The following is a 23474-nucleotide window of genomic DNA, read 5'->3' as shown; positions in this document are numbered from 1 at the left end:
TATACAATTGTAAAAATATTACAATATATTCATAACAGATTTCACAACACACTAAGTGTGTGCCCTCAGGCCCCTCATCCACTACCACATATCTATAACACAAAATCCATGTGTAAGTGTGTGTATAGTGCGTATGTTATTATGTGTGTGTGTGTGTGTGTGCGTGTGTGTGTGTGTGTGTGTGTGTGTGTGTGTGTGTGTGTGTGTGTGTGTGTGTGTGTGTGTGTGTGTGTGTGTGCATGTTTGTGTTGCTTCACAGTCCCCGTTGTTCCATTATGTGTATTTTTTATCTGTTTTTTAAATCTGATTCTACTGACTACATGGAATACTACATGTAGTCATGGCTCTACTGTATGTAGTATTGTTCGCCTCCCATAGTCTGTTCTGTACTTGGGGACTGTGAAGAGACCTCTGGTGGAATGTCTTGTGGGGTATGCATTAGTGTCTGAGCTGTATGCTAGTCGTTTAAACAGACAGCTTGGTGCTTTTAACATGTAAAATACAAGTAGTGATGAAGTCAATCTCTCCACTTTGAGCCAGGAGAGATTGACATGCATATTATTAATGCTAGCTCTCTGTGTACATCCAAGGGCCAGCCGTGCTGCTCTGTTCGATAAATCAAATAAATCTAATTTTATTTGTCACATACACATGGTTAGCAGATGTTAATGCGAGTGTAGCGAAATGCTTGTGCTTCTAGTTCCGACAATGCAGTAATAACCAACAAGTAATCTAACTAACAATTCCAAAACTACTGTCTTATACACAGTGTAAGGGGATAAAGAATATGTACATAAGGATATATGAATGAGTGATGGTACAGAGCAGCATAGGCAAGATACAGTAGATGATATCGAGTACAGTATATACATATGAGATGAGTATGTAAACAAAGTGGCATAGTGGCATAGTTAAAGTGAGCCAATTGCAATTTTCCTATGTCCCTCTTTGTGGCACCTGACCACACAACTGAACAGTGGTCCAGGTGCGACAAAACTAGGGCATGTAGGACCTGCCTTGTTGATAGTGCTATTAAGAAGGTACAGTAGACAACACTTTATTATATTACAGACCAATATTAGCTACTGTTGTATCAATATGTTTTGACCATGTTTACAATCCAGGATTACTCCAAGCAGTTTAGTCACCTCAACTTGCTCAATTTCCACATTATTTATTACGATATTTAGTTGAGGTTAGGGTTTACCGAATGATTTTGAAATATTTAGGACAAATGTATTCCTTGCCACCCATTCTGAAATGAACTGCAGCTCTTTGTTAAGTGTTGCAGTCAATTCAGTCGCTGTAGTAGCTGACATGCATAGTGTTGAGTCATCCCCATACAAAGGCTTTACTCAAAGCCAGTGTCATGTCGTTATTAAAGATTGAAAAAAGTAAGGGCCTAGACAGCTACCCTGGGGAATTCCAGATTCTACCTGGATTATGTTGGAGAGGCTTCCATTAAAAAAACACCCTCTGTGTTATGTTAGACAGGCAACTCTTTATCCACAATATAGCAGGGGATGTGAAGCTATAACACATACGTTTTTCCAGCAGCAAACTATGATCGATAATGTCAAAAGCCACACTGAAGTCTAACAAAATAGCCCCCAAAATCTTTTATCATAATTTTATCTCAGCCACTCATCAGTCATTTGTGTACTGTGCTTGTTAAATGTCCTTCCCTATAAGAGTGCTAAAAGTCTGTTGTCAATTTGTTTACTGTAAATTATCCCTGTATCTGGTAAAACACCATTTCTTCAAAAATGTTACTAAGGGTTGTTAACAGGCTGATTGGTCGGCTATTTGAGCCATTACTATTCTTTGGTAGCGGAATGACTTTCACTTCCCTCCAGGCCTGAAGGGCTTTCTAGTAGGATTAAATTGAAGTTATAGCAAATAGGAGTGGCAATTTCGTAAATGTGTCAAGTGCAACGTCTGTTTGCTCCTCATTACACACCACAAACCAACAAATATTATTTACATCAACAACATAGGAATCACTACAAAACTTATTGTTTGACCTCTTACACACTATATTAGGCCCAGCCTTTAGAACGTTGGTTTTCCTAGTATATTGCCATCACTACAGCCAATGGATCTGTATACTGCTTTCAAGCACATTTCTGCAGCATTAGTAAAGATGTGATCAATAGATGTTAATGATTTCATTCCTGTGCTGTTTGTAACTACCCTGGTAGGTTGACTGATAACCTGAACCAGGTTGCAGGCACTGGTTACAGTTTGAAGCTTTTTCTTAGGTGGGCAGCTTGATGAAAGCCAGTCAATATTTAAATCACCAAGAAAATATACCTCTCTGTTGATATCACATACATATCAAGCATTTCACACATGTTATCCAGATACTGTCTGTTAGCACTTAGAAGTTTATAGCAGCTTCCCACAATAATGGGCTTTAGGTGAGGCAGATGAACCTGTAGCCATATTACTTCAAGAGTATTTAACATGAGATCCTCTGTAATCTTTACAGGAAAGTGGGTCTGAATATAAACAGCAACACCTCCACCACTGGCATTCTGTTATACAATTGTATTGCTACCACTGTATCATCAAAAGTATTGTCTAAGTGAGTTTCAGAGATAGTCAGAATATGAATGTCATATGTTACTAGCATGTTATTAATTTCATGAACCTTGTCTCTTAAGCTACATATGTTAACGTGGGCTATTTTGAGCACTTGTCTGGGATGCTTGCTTGCTTGTAAAGCTCGCCGACAGTGGACTCTGGAGCAGTGGAAACGCGTTCTCTGGAGTGATGAATCATGCTTCACCATCTGGCAGGTCGACTGACGAACCTGCCAGGAGAACACTACCTGACCCAATTCATAGTGCCAACTGTAAAGTTTGGTGGAGGAGAAATAATGGTCTGGGGCTGTTTTACATGGTTCGGGCTAGGCCCATTAGTTAAAGTGCAGGGAAATCTTAAAACTACGGCATAAAATGACATTCTAGACAATTCTGTGCTTCCAACTTTGTGGCAACAGTTTGGGGAAGGCCCTTCCTGTTTCAGCATGACAATGCCCACGTGCACAAAGCAATGTCCATACAGAAATGGTTTGTCGGACTTGACTGGCCTGCACAGAGCCCTGACCTCAACTCCTTTGAACACCTTCGGGATTAGTAATTGGAACACTCTTGTGGCTGAATGCAATGGAAGCAATGCTCCAACATCTAGTGGAAAGCCTTCCCAGAAGAGTGGAGGCTGTTATAGCGGCAAAGGGGGGACCTAACTCCATATTAATGCCGATGATTTTGGAGATGTCCGACGAGAAGGTGTCCACATACTTTTAGTCATGTAGTGTAAGTTAGTCCCTGGCTACAGAACCAACATGCACAATACTATGAGTATGCTATGCATCTTCATTCATTCAGGAACAACAACAAGCAAAATCCAAAGGAACTAACAACAACCCATGCGGCACCCCATTTTGTCTGACTGGAGAACTTTTACTGGGGTTGAGGAATGGGGTTGGTAGGGTTTGTCTGTCTGCTCTGCTCTGCGTGTGTGTGTGTGTGTGTGTGTGTGTGTGTGTGTGTGTGTGTGTGTGTGTGTGTGTGTGTGTGTGTGTGTGTGTGTGTGTGTGTGTGTGTGTGTGTGTGTGTGTGTGTGTGTGTGTGTGTGTGTGTGTGTGTGTGTGTCTGTGTGTATGTGTGTGTGTGTCTGTGTGTCTGTCTGTCTGCTGGTGTGTGTGTATGTCTGTTCAAAGGGCAGATGCCATCTTAATCACACAGCGTTATGAAAGGCACTATCAATGGCTTCATTTGATATTTTGGAACGATACACAGCTTGATTGTTACACAGCCTGAAGTTAAAGGAGGAATAGCTTTCTCCTACAGGGAACGGTTACCAAAACACATCATGAGCCTTTTGATCCACTTTCAGGTCAACACAGTGTTATCCGCCATAGCTCTGTGAGTATGAGAAATGAAAAGTAGGCTAGTATACGAACAAAGCTACTGTATATGATATACAGGTTAGGTTAGCTCTTGTATGAGACTACTTGGGAAGCTTTTGAAGCTTTACGCACAGGATGCTTCTCCTTAAAATACGTTTTCTCATTAAATATTTTATGTCAGGCACACGCATAAATTATGAATTTGGAGAAAGCGTATCAAACTACAGAGAGAATTTTAAGATGGGGCATCCCTGTCGAGACCTATACGGCCAAGCTCGAAGAGACTACTGCAGTAATATAGGAGACAACATTGTCTAGACTACACTCAAGTACTTATCATAAAGAAAGAAAACAATATATTCAGTTCTGTCATGCATCTGTTTCCCAATTCAAATAACAACTACTAAAAGTAAGTAATTCACATCTGAAATGAAGAAAAAGTGCATAGCTGAAATATATTCTGATGGTCAAAACAGTGCACAGTACAGATGTAGGATCTTAATTTGACCAGTTTCGTTTTTTATTGTAAAAAAGTCATTATTCTAATGTGAAATTAGTTGTGATAGGCTATAGTTTAGGTGTACACTTGTATGTCGTAATGGAGATCAATATCTATTTTGTGTTATAAAGCTATGTAAAACAATGGTTGTTGATGTGTACGGCTGCATTTCAAATACATTTTTGTACATTTGAATGTCAAAGTAGGATCTACAGTAATAGGACAGTTATTCTCTCTTGTGCTTTAGCGTTTAAGCGAGAGAGAAAGATAACTGCAGCTTTTCAGTGACTTTATTTAAATCACAAGGCTCATTTGAATTTCCTGCAGTGCAGAAAAATTCTCAGCGACAACACATTAACCAAATTAAGATACTCCACCTGTACATCAAAACTGAAAATAGTTGAATTAATGACACATAGTATATTGGACAGATAGACCTAAAGTACACTATGATCTTAATACAGCAAAGTACACTGACTGCCCATAAACTGCCCATAAACCAAACCCTGTATAATCTACAAACTGTTATAATGGCATTGCTTTCAAGACAAATTAATCAAATTATTCTGACTACCAATCATCCTAATTGACTGCTTTGGAAATGGAACTCAAACATACTGCAAACGGTTACCATTATCAAAGGCCTATACCCAGTCAGTCTGGCTCAAGGGAAATCCCCAAAGCTTTAGCAATATGCCATTTCAAGTGTAGCCTACAGTACCTGGGCTATTCATATTCATGTGAGCTGACCTGCCAGTATTACCTGAACGACAACTGAATACATATCAGGAGGAGCAGCATGAATTACAAATGCACAACATCACTAGAGCAATCAATGTGCCTCTCAGGTGCCTGATGCCCAACATATCGGGTAAGGCCACAGATTACAACTGTACTCAAAAGACACGGAATCGATTAGCCCTCACCTTAGTTTGTTTTAAATGTATGTAGTTCAGTTCTTGAGCTGTTCTAGTCTATTTATGTTCTGTAGTCATGTTTCATGTTTTGTGTGAACCCCAGGAAGAGTAGATGCTGCTATTGCAACAGCTAATCGGAATCCTAATATAATACCAAAATACCAATACCAAATGATTGAACCTTAAACAGACTGTATGAAGGTGTGTGTGGCAACGAAGGGCATCAGGGAATTGAAAAGTCTAGTGATCATGTCGTAAACAGTGCTTTGGAAGATAGGATTTACTGAATACCGAAAATGTTGAAATATCTAGGCTACAAAGCCTTTGAAGTAAATTATACATGCAACGACCTTTGTCTGTTGACAGCATTGGTTGTCCATACATTCTTTCTACAGAAAACCACATTATTATAGTCAGTAGGGCTGGGCAGTATACCTTATATTATTATGTACCGCTATTGATGCAGGAACCTGTTTGGGTTTTTACTTTACCTTGTATAACAGTATTTCAATGTTTGTTTTGTTAAATGTGATATGCAAATCAGGCGTATATAATGGACGTTTTTATGGTTTTACTCCGTTTTCCTGCTGCATAATGACAATATTAGTTTGTGTATCTTACTGTCTGAAAACTACTGTCTGCTTGTTTGTCTTTTCTTAGCAAGTTCTGTCTAGAATAAAGTGTTAGCTTGCTAAATGTACTAAGTCAGAGCAAACTTATCTAGCTAATACAGCCTGGTACCAGTGCTGGTGGAGGCCTAGATAAGCATGTTTTTTTGCGCAATGGTATCTTCCAAATCAGAGCGGAGTAGTCGAAGCATGATTATGTTAACTAGCTACACGAGGTAAGAAAACATGTAATATAACATCTAATTAGGTTTCCCTGGAAACACTGACCAACACTTTAGCTCCGACACTGTCAATAATTCCTTCCTGGTTTATTCATTTGTTGTCATGTCAAACATTGTATTTAAGGTGCTGCCCACTATATTCCAACTATAGAATTAGATTAAACATTATATTTCCATGATTCCAATAGTTCACCAGTTAACTAAGCCTAGATTGTTTTGCCCATATTATGCATCTCTGTGGTGTACAGTGTGGAAATGATAACAAAAGTGCAGGAAATGCAGAAATGTATTGAAAGGCTGAAAGAGTTTTTTGTTTGAAGTTGGATTGAACAATATAAAACATTCAGAATGGAGAAAGCCCTATTGAAATAACTTATAATTTCCACCCTAGGGTCATGAACTACTCATAAAGAATATTTTGAACTTTTATTATTATTATTATTATTATTATTATTATTATTATTATTATTATTATCAAAAACATAAAATACTGTCAAATACCACAATACCGTAATTTAAAAAAATATATATATATATAGTGATATGATATTTTGGCCATATCACCCAGCACTAATATTCAGTGTAGCCTACCTGTTGATTGATGAGTCCAGTGTAGCCTACTGCTTACCTGTTGATTGATGAGTCCAGTGTAGCCTACTGCTTACCTGTTGATTGATGAGTCCAGTGTAGCCTACTGCTTACCTGTTGATTGATGAGTCCAGTGTAACCCTCTAGAGTTGATGATAGGGCTCTTGGTGGTTTAGGCTGCGCTTTCCCGGGCTTCTCTGAGTGAAACTCTGACGTGTCGGTGAAGCTGTTGTTGTACACAACCATAAGAATGGTACCCATGGTAATAACGATAATGCCGATAACCCCATGGCACTATAATATGGAGGGAATTGGTAAAATAGGCTATATCATGAGGTACTCAACCGGTTTGCAAGAAGAATAAAAAAGCAGTATACTATAGGTTCGCCTAATTTCAGTTTATGTGACAAAACAAGTCAATGTATAGGGTAGAGATTCATTGTACCATCTAAACAGCGGTGAAATATATTTTCAATAACCAAAAATATTGTATTTTCAGCTGTTTGAAGCTGTTAGGCCTAAACAAAACCGAAAAATAACTCAATTTAAGAACGGGATGCATATAAATAGTGCACACAGAACCACTCTACCACTTCTTAGACTAGCTTTGAAAGAGAATGACAGATCCATCTCATATTTCCATGTTCATTTTGTCGGGTCCCCAAAAAGCTACATATTGCTGCTTTAGAGACTTATTTATAGCATTTCTATTGTACAATATAATGACAAATGAGACATTTTAAACTCTGTTAACAGCTTAGAAAAATGATTGTGCGATGACAAATAATAGCATATATCTTCTTTCTGTGATTACATTTCATTTTTCTCATCTCATCCACTAGGCCTACTCAAAACAGCAGATGCGCTCTATGATTTAAAAACAATGACAGCTGTACGCTCTGGAACTCTTTAAATTCTAATCTTTAAATCCATCATCCAACCCATTGTTATAGAGAGAGAGAAGAACATGTTTAAACAGGAGAGTACAGTAGACAAGACTAACAGCACGATACTGTAGAAGTAGGCTAGATGTATATTTTCCCCTTAACTTCGCTCTTTCCAAGAGTTAAAAATAAAAAAAACATACCACTAGTGTCTTCATTTTGTGGATGTCTTCCGTAAATTGTCCACTTTACATCACGGTTTAGATGCCCGAGCATCCACGTTGCTGAAAACGTTGCAGCCCATCCACTATTGCGCCAAATAATACCTGACTTTCTACCAGTGAAACGAGCGCATGCCTCAATGTAGCGGATTAGCGCTGATACAGTACATCAGTTCTCTTCCCTCTCGCAGAATCCAGAGCGCTCTGTGGGTACCTCCGCGTGGTCATAATGAACGCAGGGTTAAGTATGGCACCATTTCATAAAGTTCAAATTATTGATTGGGGACCTCTTTACTGAGGAATGTGATTGTTTCTCTTGAGTGTGTTTGAAATATTGTATATTTGTATTATGTTGTATTTGGAAATTGTGTATGCAGTGCTCCCTTATAAAATATACATTGATCTCAATGGGACTCCCTGCTAAAATAAAGGTAAATAAAAATGTCAGTATTAACAAAGAGTTTATGTGCTATTATTTACAGTTAACTAAGTGATTTTAAAGAAGGATGAATAATGAAATTGAATGGGTGTAGGGTATGTAATGCATAGGCTATGGAAATATGTAGAATCATATTTATTTAATTCCTTTTTATTTTATATCATAGCCTAATAACTAGATTGTGGAATACTATTTCATAATAGGTACAATATACTGTACTTTACAGTAGCTATTCTTATTCTTATTTATTTAATTATGTAACCATAAGGCATAAGGAGAGCACCATGGGCAGGACTTGAACCAGCAACTTTGTGGTACCACCTGTGTGTGCACTACCACCTGTGTGTGCACTACCACCTGTGTGTGCACTACCACCTGTGTGTCCACTGCCACCTGTGTGTGCACTACCACCTGTGTGTCCACTGCCACCTGTGTGTCCACTGCCACCTGTGTGTCCACTACCACCTGTGTGTCCACTGCCACCTGTGTGTCCACTGCCACCTGTGTGTCCACTGCCACCTGTGTGTCCACTGCCACCTGTGTGTCCACTACCACCTGTGTGTCCACTGCCACCTGTGTGTCCACTGCCACCTGTGTGTCCACTGCCACCTGTGTGTCCACTGCCACCTGTGTGTCCACTACCACCGGTGTGTCCACTACCACCTGTGTGTGCACTACCACCTGTGTGTCCACTACCACCTGTGTGTCCACTGCCACCTGTGTGTGCACTACCACCTGTGTGTGCACTACCACCTGTGTGTGCACTACCACCTGTGTGTCCACTACCACCTGTGTGTCCACTGCCACCTGTGTGTGCACTACCACCTGTGTGTGCACTACCACCTGTGTGTGCACTACCACCTGTGTGTCCACTGCCACCTGTGTGTCCACTGCCACCTGTGTGTCCACTGCCACCTGTGTGTCCACTACCACCTGTGTGTCCACTGCCACCTGTGTGTCCACTGCCACCTGTGTGTGCACTACCACCTGTGTGTGCACTACCACCTGTGTGTCCACTGCCACCTGTGTGTCCACTGCCACCTGTGTGTCCACTGCCACCTGTGTGTCCACTGCCACCTGTGTGTCCATTTCCACCTGTGTGTCCACTGCCACCTGTGTGTCCACTACCACCTGTGTGTCCACTGCCACCTGTGTGTCCACTACCACCTGTGTGTCCACTGCCACCTGTGTGTCCACTACCACCTGTGTGTCCACTACCACCTGTGTGTGCACTACCACCTGTGTGTCCACTACTACCTGCGTGTCCACTACCACCTGTGTGTCCACTACCACCTGTGTGTGCACTACCACCTGTGTGTCCACTACCACCTGTGTGTCCACTACCACCTGTGTGTGCACTACCACCTGTGTGTCCACTACCACCTGTGTGTCCACTACCACCTGTGTGTCCACTACCACCTGTGCCATAAATGCCTTGACCTCTTGTCTGCGAGTAGCCTCAACAAGAGTACACATGACCAATCACCTGCCAAGTGTTGCCATGCAAAATACATTGGGAGCCCCAATGTGAATAGATAAATGATAATACACTATTAATGATAATACATTGAATTTGTATAGCCTCATACCATCTTACCATCTCCTCTTCTAAATGTGGTAACCAGATTAGAGTACCACAGATCCCAATGGGAGAGCAGATTTGCTGGAAGCTGAATTCTAGTCTGAAACGGCTCACCTAAGTTTGAAGATACAGGGTCCTTCAGCGTGAGGGAGGTGGCACTGGCAAACAAAGTCCTTTTAAATATCAATAGAAAACAATGCAAGTAGCCTAAGTTAAAGTAATACAAGTGTGTGGAATAATTCAAGTCATTGTTTGGTCTCTTTTCACTCTGGCCTAAAGATGTACATTTGACTAATATCATTGCCCTAATTAGTGTAATCGGCATGGGGTTAGGGTAATTAGTACTAATCAAAGTCTTATATTCACATGCACGCATTCATTTTATTTAATACCTTTTGATATGTCTAAGGACATTTGGTCTGGAAGGGATATAGCTCCAGTGTGTTGTACGCATAGCTAATTCAAACTGGTTTAACACTGTACTCATTCCACTATGACTAATGATGAAAGGGTGTGTAAGGGCACATGAAAATTACCCAAAACTAACCTCATGAATAGGACCTGAGAGAGACTGGTAGAGGTTAATGGAGAAGATGTCACCGCAGGAAGTGAAAAATACGGTCCATTCTTCCTGTGAAAAAGCTGTGGCCCTGGCTAACTGTTGGCAAGCCACAGGGACACTGTCACATCAGAAAACAATTCAACAATTGACTCACTGGGCACAGCCAACAATTCAATGGCTATTCCACGTTGGTTCAACGTACTTTAATTGAAATGATGTGGAAACAACGTTGATTCAACCAGTGTGTGCCCAGCGGGCACATACAGTGCCTTGCAAAAGTATTCATACTCCTTGGATTTGTTTACATTTTATTGTGTTTACAAAGTGGGATTAAAATAGATTTAATCAGATTTGTTTGTCAACAATTTACACAAAATACTCTGTAATGTCAAAGCGGAAAAAAAAGTGTTATTATTTTTTATTTGTAAAAATGTGATAACTAAAATATAGTCATTGCATATGTATTCAGCCCCTTTGCTCAGGCAAGCCTGAATTAGTTCAGGGGTAAAATTACATTGACTCACTCTGTGTGAAATAATAGGGTCTGACATGATTTTTGAATGACTAACCTTTCCTCTGTCCCCAATACCATCAGTTAAGTATTGGAATTTAAGCACAGATTCAACTACAAAGACCAAGGAGATTTTCAAAAGCCTCATAAAGAAGGATAGTGATTGGTAGTTGGGTAACAATACCAAATCAGACATTGAATATGTCTTTAAGCATGGTTAAATTAATAATTATGCTGTGGATTATGTATTAAACCATCCAGACACATCAAAGATACAGTCATCCTTCTGAATTGAGCTGCAGGACAGGAATGAAATGGCTCAGGGATGTTACCATGAGGCCATTGGTGATTTAAAAAACAATTACAGAGCAATGGCAGTGATGGGAGAAAACTCAGGATGGATCAACAACATTGTAGTGACTCCACAATAATGACTTGATTGACATGCATCTTGCATGCAACAAGGCACTAAAGTAATACTGCAAAAAAAGATGGCAAAGGAGTACACATTTTGGACTGAATGCAAAGCCTTATGTTTGGGACAAATCTAACGCAACGTAACACATCACTGAGTAATTGCCTTCTTATTGTCCAGCATGGTGGTGGCTCATCATGGTATGGGTATGCTTGACATGGGCAAATACTGGGGAATTATGAAAATAATAATGGGCTAATGGGCTAATATTGCACAATCCAGGTGTTTAAAGTTCGTAGAGACTTACCCAAGAAGACTCACAGCTGTGATCGCTGCCAAAGGCGTTTCTAACATGCATTGACTTAGGGAGCTGAATACTTACGCAACGCCTACATTTTTACTTAGAACATTTCGGTTAATCTTTAAAAAAAATTATAAATGTTCTTCCACTTTGACATTATAGAGTATTTTGTGTAGAGTGTTGACAAAAAATTAAATTAATTTTAATCCCACTTTGTAACACAATAAATTGTGAAGAAATCCAAGGAGGGTTTTGGAAGGCACTGTATTCAGTTGGGTGGGATTAAATTATACCACACCGGTTTCAAGGTCCTTCAAGGCCACATGAACATGCAGCACACAAGAACATGTACAGGGAGAGACCATGCTTTGGGCTTATTGATCTCAAACAGGTTCCATTCCTAGTTCTATTCCACTACGCTTTCTGTCTCTGCATCTCCCTGATAGGGTCATGGGGCAATAGTACAGTCAATGCTGTGAAGTAGAAGATAAACACACACACACACACACACACACACACACACACACACACACACACACACACACACACACACACACACACACACACACACACACACACACACACACTCACTCACTCACTCACTCACTCACTCACTCACTCACTCACTCACTCACTCACTCACACACTCACATGTTTGTGCAGGAAAACAATATCATTCTTCAAACTGACCGTGACAATATCATATATTTGTCTTTACAACACACATCCCTAACAATATATACCAAATAGGGAATTCATGATTGCCAACGACTAGTCTCGGAAATCCCAGACCTATGCTGGAACATTGTTTACATGGGGGGGCAACCTGTTCGCCTAGGGAGACTATTTAATGACAGGTCGATTCCCTGCACTGTTGGATAATGTGGAGTATAACTACTGACTGATTATTTTTTTATTGAAGTGAAAGACTATGCTTGGATGGATTAGCTGACTATTCCCCAGTGTTTCCAGCAGACAGTATATACTGTATGTTTAATTAGATAACTTCCTGAGATGTTATGATTGTAGAGCGTGGCGCATGTAACGGCAGGGTAGTGGGTTCGATTCCCAGGACCATCCATACATTAAAATAAATGTATGCACGCATGACTGTAAATTGCTTTGGATAGAAGTGTCTGCTAAATGGCATATATTATATTACAAGCTTAGGGGACCACAGTGATAGAAAGGAAGCAAATGCTGTCTGTGGACCAAAAAAATGTTTTTTAATTAACTAGGCTCTCCTTTACAGTAAAACGACAGACGGTGGCTCGCCCAAGCTGCACTAGACACAATACAGAAGAGGACTAGGCAGCTCTGCTTGCATCTGTTTGATATTCTTCATGCTTTTTGTCACTCACTCCATTGCCCAGCCCTCTGAAGTGTCATAATTCTACACTGTAAAACATTCCAGGTTTTTTTCTCTTCAGGTAATTTCCTGGCAGCCAGTAAAACATTTTTTTAAAGTACAGTATGTCACAGTAAATATTGTATTATCTTGTATTTTATAGGAATACACATTGGTTAGCAGAAAAGCATAGGAGGCGGTATGTGGATAGATAGCCACACAAACTAAAAGGAGCTATATAGGAGGCAGTGCAGTAGACACAACACAACCTCCAACAGATAATAGCAGGGTACAGTATAGGATGGACAAAGCTGCTGAATGTTAATTTATTCTGGACAGATTCTGGGTGGGAGCTTTGACTCTGCAGTCCCCGGTGGGTCTGAGACTGTATCAATTGACAAGAGACTCCACATATCAGCATCTCCCAGTGAATCGATATCTGACAGAAGATACTACTACTACCTGAGTAGAATGATCAATTCTCTATCGGCAGGTGTACTGTACACTTCACATGACTATACTTCATGCCAGATAGTCACTAATTTATTCTTTGAGCAAAGCCTCTGTATACCAGTGCAATCCCCTTCATACCTTTAGTGGATGCAATTTCCTCTTTCAGGATGGACCTGATCTTTCACAACAGAATACTCTTAAGTTTGTTTTGTTAATTGTGATCATTTTTCCAGTTGTTTTGTTGGTTTGTTTGTTTGTTTTTCAAGAGCAAAAGCATTGCCGAGAGAACTCTACTGAATCACTTCCCTTCCTTATTTTGGAAATAGTTGGGTTTCAATACCAGGGAGTCACTGGGGTCGATTTACAACCACAGTTCCTCATTACCCACTGAGTAGAAACAGAGGTAGTCTAGAGAAGCATGGCCCTGCCGTCCCTGCACTGATTGTCAACTCACTTCAGCTCTAAAATTGCAAATGGAAAATTACCCATTGTGTCTGCAAGTAGTGTAGCAGCAGCAAATCGTCAGCCTGGAAACAAGAGAGAGATGGAAACACCAGTAACCCATCACATCTGGCATGTACTATTATTATAGATTATGCAATTAACAAGCTGTTGGTTGTTCCTCGTTATTTCAGTCAGATGGTGCGACAGGCAGCTTTTTGGCAAAGTGCTACTCCGGGACATTTTAGTGATTCTTGTTAATCAGGCTTTTTCAATCTGCCTAATGCAACTTCAATGTCTGTGCAATTACTAATCTGCTATCGTAATTAGATCACTCTATTGTCACAGATAATTTTTCTGCGCTGCAGGTAGTGTTTAAAAAGGCTTCCAAGGTTTGTAATTTCCACTTAAAAATGTCAGACTTGATTTGCCCTGACAAAAAATATATCAACCTCTACAAAAAATTTCATGAATTATAATGCACATAATAACTTCCCGTTGCTGCAAGATTATTTTCCAGCTGTGAGAAACGGGTCAAATTAACACAGCACACTTGTAGATGGGTGGGTGTACAACACGAACGTCTAACAACTCAAACGTATGAATCTCCTCATCTCCTCAGTTTGAATCTCCTCATGGACAACTTTAGCATTTTAGCTAATTAGCAATGTTTCAACTACTAACTACTTTTTTGCTACTTTGCAACTACTTAGCATGTTAGCTAAGCCTTCCCCTAACACTAACCTTAATCGTTTTAGCTAGCCAGTCCCCTAACTGTAACCCTTTAACCTAACTCCTAAACTTAACTTTAATCTTAACCTTAACCCTAGCCCCTAACCCCTAGCCTGACTAACTTTAGCCAGCAAACTAACATTAGCTACCTAGCCACCTATCTAGAATTCATATCATATCATACGTTTCGCAAATTCGTAACATATAGTACATTTTGAGAATTCTTAACATATTGTAGATTTTTCAGATTCGGAACATACAGTGCATTCAGAAAGTATTCAGACCCCTTCCCTTTTCAACATATTATATCAGACTTTTATGGCCTTTTATTACAGCCATTTTATTACAGCCTTAATCCAAAATACATTTAAAAAAATTAATACTCATCAGTCTACACAAAATAACCCATAATGTAAAAGATTCTTCTTTTTTTTGGTGCAAATATATTACAAATAAAAACAAAAATACCTTATTTACTTAAGTATTCAGACCCTTTGCTACGAGACACCAAATTGAGCTCAGGTGCATCCTGTTTCCATTGATCATCCATGAGATGTTTCTACAACTTGATTGGAGTCCACCTGTGGTGAATTCAATTGATTTGACATGATTTGGAAAGGCACACACCTGTCTATATAAGGTCCCACAGTTGACAGTTCTTGTCAGAGCAAAAGCCAAGCCACGAGGTCGAAGGAATTGTCCATAGAGCTGCGAGACAGGATTGCGTTGAGGCACAGATCTGGGAAAGGGTACTAAAACATTTCTGCAGCATTGAAGGTCCCCAATAACAGTGGCCTCCATCATCCTTAAATGGAAGAAGTTTGGAACCACCAAGACTCTTCCTAGAGCTGGCCGCTTTGCCAAACTGAGCAATTGGGGGAAGGGCCTTGGTCAAGGAGGTGACCAAGAACCCGATGGTCACTCTGACAGAGCTCTAGAGTTTCTCTTTGGAGATGGGAGAACCTTCCAGAAGGACAACCATCTCTGCAGCATTCCACCAATCAGGCCTTTATGGTAGAGAGGCCAGATGGAAGCCACTCCTCAGTAAAAGGCACATGACAGCCCGCTTGGGGTTTGCCAAAAGGGACTTAATGGACTCTCAGACCATGAGAAACAAGATTCTCTGGTCTGATGAAACCAAGATGGAACTCTTTGGCCTGAATGCCAAGCATCACGTCTGGATGAAACCTGGCACAATCCCTAAGGTGACGCATGGTGTCAGCATCATGCTGGGGAGATGTTTTCCAGCGACAGGGAGACTAGTCTGGATTGAGGGAAAGATGAATGGAGAAAAGTACAGAGAGATCCTTGATAAAAACCTGAATGCCAAGTGTCACGTCTGGAGGAAACCTAGCACAATCCCTAAGGTGACGCATGGTGTCAGCATCATGCTGGGGGGATGATTTTCAGTGACAGGGAGACTGGTCCAGATTGAGGGAAAGATGAATGGAGAAAAGTACAGAGAGATCCTTGATAAAAACCTGCTCCAAAGCGCTCAGGATGTCAGACAGGGGCGACGGTTCACCTTCCAACAGGACAACAACCCAAAGCACACAGTCAAAACAACGCAGGAGCGGCTTCAGGACAAGTCTCTGAATGTCCTTGAGTGGGCCAGCCAGAGCCCCGACTTGAACCTGATCGAACATCTCTGGAGAAACCTGAAAATAGCTGTGCAGAAGAACTCCCCATCCAACCTGACAGAGCTTAAGAGGATCTGCAGAGAAGAATGGGAGAAACTCCCCAAATACTGTTGTGCCAAGCTTGTAGCGTCATACCCAAGAAGACTCGAGGCTGTAATCGCTGCCAAAGGGTCTGAATACTTATGTAAATGTGACATTTCTAAAAAACAGTTTTTACTTTCTCATTATGTGGTATTGTGTGTAGATTGATGAAGAAAAAAATGATTTAATCAATTTTAGAATTAGGCTGTAACGCAACAAAATGTGGGAAAAGCCAAGGGGTTGGAATACTTTCTGAAATGTATAGTATTATACAAATTGTAATTCGCAACATATTAAATTAAAAGGGTGATGGACATCTACAAACTAATACACACCATATGAAACAGAACATATCATACTTGCATAGCGTTTTTATGTACAGAATAATACGAAATGCTCTGAGACAAGGTTGGTATAATACAGTTGAAGTTGGAAGTTTACATACACCTTAGCCAAATATATTTAAACTCAGTTTTTCACATTTCTTGACATTTAATCCTAGTAAAAATCCCCTGTCTTAGGTCAGAATAATAGTAGAGAGAATTATTTATTTCAGCTTTTATTTCTTTCATCACATTCCCAGTGGGTTAGATGTTTACATACACTCAATCGTCTTTAAATTGTTCAACCTGGGTCAAACGTTTCGGCTAGCCTTGGACGTTTCCAAAACGTTTCGGGTAGCCTGTCAGCTCCTGACAGAGCTGGTGTAACTGAGTCAGGTTTGTTGGCCTCCTTGCTCCCACACATTTCCTATAGGATTGAGGTCAGGGCTTTGTGATGGCCACTCCAATACCTTGACTTTGTTGCCCGTAAGCCGTTTTGCCACAACTTTGGAACTATGCTTGGGGTCATTGTCGATTTGGAAGAACCATTTGTGACCAAGCTTTAACTGATGTCTTGAGATGTTGCCTCAATATATCCACAAAATTGTCCTTCCTCGTGATGCCATACATTTTGTGAAGTACACCAGTCCCTCCTGCAGCAAAGCACCCCCACAACATGATGCTGCCACCCCTGTACTTCAAGGTTGGGATAGTGTTCTTCGGCTCTCAAGGATGAACCTGTAAGGGGTGCGTAACTGGTGGCAGGAAAGTCAGACGCAGGAGAGCAGAACTGGGTAATAGCCGGAGCAGTTTAATTCCAAAACCAATGGCATTAAGAAAACAACAACTTGGGTACAAAACCCGACGCGCACCAGTCAACATGTGCACAAGAACTTACAACAAACAATACAACACAAAGACATGGGGGGAACAGAGGGTTAAATACACAACACGTAATGAGGGAATGAAAACCAGGTGTGTGGGAAAACAAGACAAGACAAATGGAAAATGAGAAATGGATCGGCGATGACTAGAAGACCGGTGACGGCGACCGCCGAACACCGCCCGAAAAAGGAGAGGAACCGACTTTGGCAGAAGGCGTGAAAGCACCAGACTTGTGGAGGTCTACACATTTTTTTCTGAGGTCTTGGCTGATATCGTTTGATTTTCCCATGATGTCAAGCAAAGAGGCACTGAGTTTGAAGGTAGGCCTTGAAATACATCCACAGGTACACCTCCAATTGACTCAAATGATGTACTTACTTAAAATATTAAATTTTCATGAAATTAAAAGTGCAATATAGCAAAACACAGCTTAGCTTGTTGTTAATCCACCTGGCGTATCAGATTTCAAAAAAGCTTTTCGGCGAAAGCATACCAAGCGTTTATGTAAGGACATCTCTCTCAGCAGACAAAACATTACAAACAGCTAGCAGCAAAGTAGATTGGTCACGAAAGTCAGAAAAGCAATAAAATGAATCGCTTACTTTTGATGATCTTCGGATGTTTTCACTCACGAGACTCCCAGTTACACAATAAATGTTCCTTTTGTTCCATAAAGATTATTTTTATATCCAAAATACCTCAATTTTGTTGGCGCATTATGTGACGGGCCAGACGAAAATTCCAAATAGTTTCCGTAAAGTTCTTAGAAACATGTCAAATGTTTTTTATAATCAACCCTCAGGTTGTTTTTACAATATATAATCGATAATATTTCAGCTGGACCTTAGCTTTTTCAATAGGAGTGAGAGAGAAAATGTCTGCTCCACTCTATTGGTGAATGCAAAACGCTGCTGGCACCCAGCCATCCACTGACGCGATGGGATCTTTCTTGCAAATTTTTCAGAATAAAAGCCTGAAACTATGTCTAAAGACTGTTCAGACCATGTGGAAGCCATAGGAAAAGGAATCTAGTTGATATCCCTTTAAATGGAGGGAAGGCATGCAATGGAACAGGGAGCTTTCAAAATAAGAGACACTTCCTAGTTGGATTTTCCTCAGGTTTTCGCCTGCAATATCAGTTCTGTTATACTCACAGACAATATTTTGACAGTTTTGGAAACTTTAGAGTGTTTTCTATCCTAATCTGACAATTATATGCATATTCTAGCTTCCAGGCCTGAGAAATAGGCAGTTTAATTTGGGTACGTTTTTCATCCAACAGGTTTTAACAAGAAATTTGTTAAGTGGTTGAAAAACGAGTTTTATTGACTCCAACCTAAGTGTATGTAAACTTCTGACTTCAACTGTATATCAATTATAAGACATGCATGATTCATGTATGACATGCATAAGACCAACATGCAAGGAATTAAATAATACTAATAATAATTATTATTATATTAACTCTACTTCTGCATGCTTATTAAATCAAATAAAAGTGTATTGTTCTCTTACACAGTTTAACAGATATTATAGCAGGAGAAGCCACATGCTTATGTTACTAGCTCCTAACAATGCAGTAAAGTGTCCAACAAGTTCACAAATATTTGACATTATACTGCATTGTTAGGAGCTAGTAACATAAGCATGTGGCTTCTCCTGCTATAATATCTGCTAAACTGTGTAAGCAACCAATAAACTGTTATTTGATTTAATAAGCATGCAGAAGTAGAGTTAATATAATAATAATAATAGGTCATATTATTATTTTATTTCTTGCATATTGGTCTTATGCATATTTTCCTTAGAAAATAATGTACTCCACACATTTTCCCTGACACTCAAAAGTCCTCGTTACATTTTGACAGGAAAATCGTCCAATTCACACATTTAGCAAGAGAACATCCCTGGTCATCCCTATAGCCTCTGATCTGGCGGACTCACTAAACTAAAATGCTTCGTTTGTAAATTATGTCTGAGTGTTGGAGCATGCCCAACACAGTATACAGTATCAGTCAAAAGTTTGGACACACCTACTCATTCAAGGGTTTTTCTTCATTTTTGCTGTATTCTACAGTGTATAATAATAGCGAAGAAATCAAAACTATGAAATATCACATATTTTTTTATTTTTTATATATATACAGTATCAGTCAAAAGTTTGGACACACCTACTCATTCAAGGATTTTTCTTTATATATATATAAATATACATATATATTTTTTACAAAGAAATCTAGAAATGTCAGAACAAATCCAATTAACAACCCAAATAGCTCTGTAACAATAATCCAAATGCAATCTACAGCCAAGTACGTACTGTATATACACCACTTATAGTTTAGTGTAGAAAGGCATCACAAGAGATTGCATGAGCAACTTAGGTCAATAAAACTGTAGTGGATTGGATGTCATCGTTAATACCAGAGCTATAGTGTATATTTTTGAGGGAATTAAATATCTCAAACTGCATTGAATGCATTCTGATCTCCATTACTAATCTAAATGTATAATCTGTAAAGCAGGGAACAGTTACTACAATTTTCTTCTCTATAAACTACTTCTCATTTCAGTGCAGAAAATCAGTAAATCACCATCTGATCTGCCTGGGGGAAGTCAATCCCTTTTTAATGATTGCCCTTGGGCAACTTGAGTAATTTAAATGGGTTTCATCGACAGCAGCATTAGAGAGAGAAAGCAGTTTTGGGTGTAAATGCTTTGGTAATCAGGCCACATAATCAGGGACGGTGTTCTTGTGGTTGCTAAGCCACTTGGAGTTGATTAGTCTAGTATCAAATAACAATTGTACTTTAATAATCATAGTGGAATTTAAACAGATTCCCTCTTATTTGATGACGAGACATAGGTTGTAAAATAATGATAAAGTCATTATATTTATGTTAAAGTACTTCAGATACTACATCCTGCCAGGATCAAACCTATAGCCTACTTTATACTCTATGGCTTTTTCTACCTTCTGCTGCCACTCTCTGGCCATGCCCATATAATGTAGCGTGTGTGTGTGTGTGTGTGTGTGTGTGTGTGTGTGTGTGTGTGTGTGTGTGTGTGTGTGTGTGTGAAGATGCCATGTCTTTGAATTCAATGCATCTTCACTTATACATTTTAAATGTGTGTTTTATATTTGTGTTAATTGGACTCAAAACTGTGTTGTACTATTCAAACCTTTCAATATACAGTATGTATACACACCTGTGTTCAGGTGTGTTGGCCACACCTAATAATTGGCCACACATGATGGGTATCCTACTAAGCAGGATTGAGGAGTTAAATCAAATCAAATTGTATTTGTCACATGTGCCGAATATAACAGGTGTAGACCTTACCGTGAAATGCTTACTTACAAGCCCTTAACCAATAACGCAGTTTAAGAAATAGAGTTAAGAAAATATTTACTAAATATACTAAAGTAAAAATTACATAACAATAACGAGGCTATATACAGGGGGTACCGGTACCGTGTCAATGTGCGGGGGTACAGGTTAGTTTGTAAAGGGACTATGCATAGATAAACAGTGAGTAGCATCAGTGTAAAAACCAAGGGGGGGCAATGTAAATAGTCCGGGTGGCCATTTGATTAATTGTTCAGCAGTCTTACTGCTTATGGCAGTTAAGGAGCCTTTTGGTCCTAGACTTGGCGCTCCGGTACCGCTTGCCGTGCGGTAGCAGAGAGAACAGTCTATGACTAGGGTTGACTGGAGTGACAATTTTTTGGGCTTTCCTCTGACATCGCCTATATAGGTCCTGGACTTCAGGAAGCTTGGCCCCAGTGATGTACTGGGCCATACGCACTACCCGCTATAGTGCCTAGCGGTCGGAGGCCGAGCAATTGCCCTACCAGGCAGTGATGCAACCAGTTCTCGATGTTGCAGCTGTAGAACCTTTTGAGGATCTCAGGACCCATGCCAAATCTTTATAGTTTCCTGAGGGGGAATAGGCTTTGTCGTGTCCTCTTCACGACTGTCTTGGTGTGTTTGGACCATTCTAGTTTGTTGGTGATGTGGACACCAAGGAACTTGAAACGCTCAACCTGCTCCACTACTAAACCGTTGATGAGAATGGGGGCATACTCGGTCCTCCTTTTCCTGTAGTCCACAATCATCTCCTTAATCTTGGTTACGTTGAGGGAGAGGTTGTTATTCTGGCAGCACCCAGCCAGGTCTCTGACTTCCTCCTATAGGCTGTCTCGTCTATGTCGGTGATCAGGTCTACCACTTTTGTGTCGTCTGCAAACTTGATGATGGTGTTGGTGTCGTGCCTGGCCATGCAGTCATGGGTGAACAGGGAGTACAGGAGGGGACTGAGCACACACCCCTGGGGGCTCCAGTGTTGGGGATCAGCATGGCAGTTGTGTTGCTACCTACCCTCACCACCTGGGGGCTGCCCGTCAGGAAGTCCAGGATCCAGTTGCAGAGGGAGGTGTTTAGTCCCAGGATCCTTAGCTTAGTAATGCTTTGAGGGTGCTATGGTGTTAAACGCTGAGCTGTAGTCAATGAATAGCATTCTCATATAATTGTTCCTTTTGTCCAGGTCGGAAAGGGCGGTGTGGAGTGGAATGGAGATTACATCATCTGTGGATCTGTTTTGGCGGTATACAAATAGGATTTCTGGGATAATGGTGTTGATGTGAGCCATTACCAGCCTTTCAAAGCACTTCATGGCTACGGACGTGAGTGCTACGTGTCTGTAGTCCTTTAGGCAGGTTACCTTTGTGTTCTTGGGCACAGGGACTATGGTGGTCTGCTTGAAACATGTTGGTATTACAGACTCAATCAGGGACATGTTGAAAATGTCAGTGAAGACACCTGCCAGTTGGTCAGCACATGCCCAGAGCACACGTTTTGGTAATCCATCTGGCCGCACAGCCTTGTGTACGTTGACCTGTTTAATGGTCTTAGTCACGCCGGCTACAGTCGTCCGGAACAACTGATGCTCTCATGCATGCCTCAGTGTTGCTTACCTGGACGCGAACATAGAAGTGACTTAGCTCGTCTGGTAGGCTCGTGTCACTGGGCAGCTCGCGGCTGAGCTTCCCTTTGTAGTCTGTAATAGTTTGCGAGCCCTGCCACATAAGACGAGCGTTGGAGCCGGTATAGTATGATTCAATCTTAGCCCTGTATTGACGCTTTGCCTGTTTGATGGTTCATCGCAGGGCATAGCAGGATTTCTTGTAAGCTTCCGGGTTAGAGTCCTGCACCTTGAAAGCGGCAGCTCTGCCCTTTAGCTCAGTGTGAATGTTGCCTGTAATCCGTGGCTTCTGTTAGGGGTATGTACGTACGGTCACTGTGGGGACGATGGACACTTATTGATAAAGCCAGTGACTGATGTGATGTACTCCTCAATGTCATCGGAAGAATCCCAGAACATGTTCCAGTCTGTGATAGTGTAACAGTATAACTTTAGACCGTCCCCTCGCCCATACCCGGGCGCGAACCAGGGACCCTCTGCACACATCAACAACAGTCACCCACGAAGCATCGTTACCCATCGCTCCACAAAAGCCACGGCCCTTGCAGAGCAAAGGAAACTACTACTTCAAGGTCTCAGAGCAAGTGACATCACCGATTGAAACGCTATTTAGCGCGCACCACCGCTAACTAAGCTAGCTGTTTCAAATGCATTACAATAGCAAAACAGTCCAGTAGTTTAGCATCTGCTTCATCTGACCACTTTTTTATAGACCGAGTCACTGGTGCTTCCTGCTTTAATTTTTGCTGGTAAGCAGGAATCAGGAGGATAGAGTTGTGGTCGGTTTTACCAAATAGAGGGTGAGCTTTCTACGCATCTCTGTGTGTGGAGTACAGGTGATCTTTCCAACAGGACAATGACCTGAAGCATACAGCCAAACAACGCTGGAATGGCTTCAGA

General features: G+C 40.7%; 2 protein-coding genes across 2 annotated transcripts in view; one reads left to right on the top strand and one right to left on the bottom strand.

The window, feature by feature from the left end:
• Window positions 1-8114, bottom strand: part of LOC139422756 (alpha-N-acetylgalactosaminide alpha-2,6-sialyltransferase 5-like) — a 41741-nt gene extending 33627 nt beyond the window's left edge. Inside the window, exons 1-2 of the mRNA XM_071174120.1 lie at window positions 7858-8114; window positions 6885-7064 (exon numbers count right to left, since the gene is read on the bottom strand). Coding sequence (XP_071030221.1) covers window positions 6885-7064; window positions 7858-7872 — 195 coding nt within the window. The 5' untranslated portion in view covers window positions 7873-8114. The remainder of the gene's footprint in view (window positions 1-6884; window positions 7065-7857) is intronic.
• The window catches only part of LOC139422652 (choline transporter-like protein 5-B), a 99593-nt gene that overhangs the window by 3477 nt on the left and 72642 nt on the right, over window positions 1-23474 (top strand). The window lies entirely within an intron of this gene.

This window comes from Oncorhynchus clarkii, chromosome 1, assembly GCF_045791955.1.
Source record: "Oncorhynchus clarkii lewisi isolate Uvic-CL-2024 chromosome 1, UVic_Ocla_1.0, whole genome shotgun sequence".
Classification (NCBI taxonomy): Eukaryota; Metazoa; Chordata; class Actinopteri; order Salmoniformes; family Salmonidae; genus Oncorhynchus; species Oncorhynchus clarkii.
The sequence above is the reverse complement of the archived record's forward strand: the minus strand, read 5'-3'. Positions and strand labels throughout refer to the sequence as shown.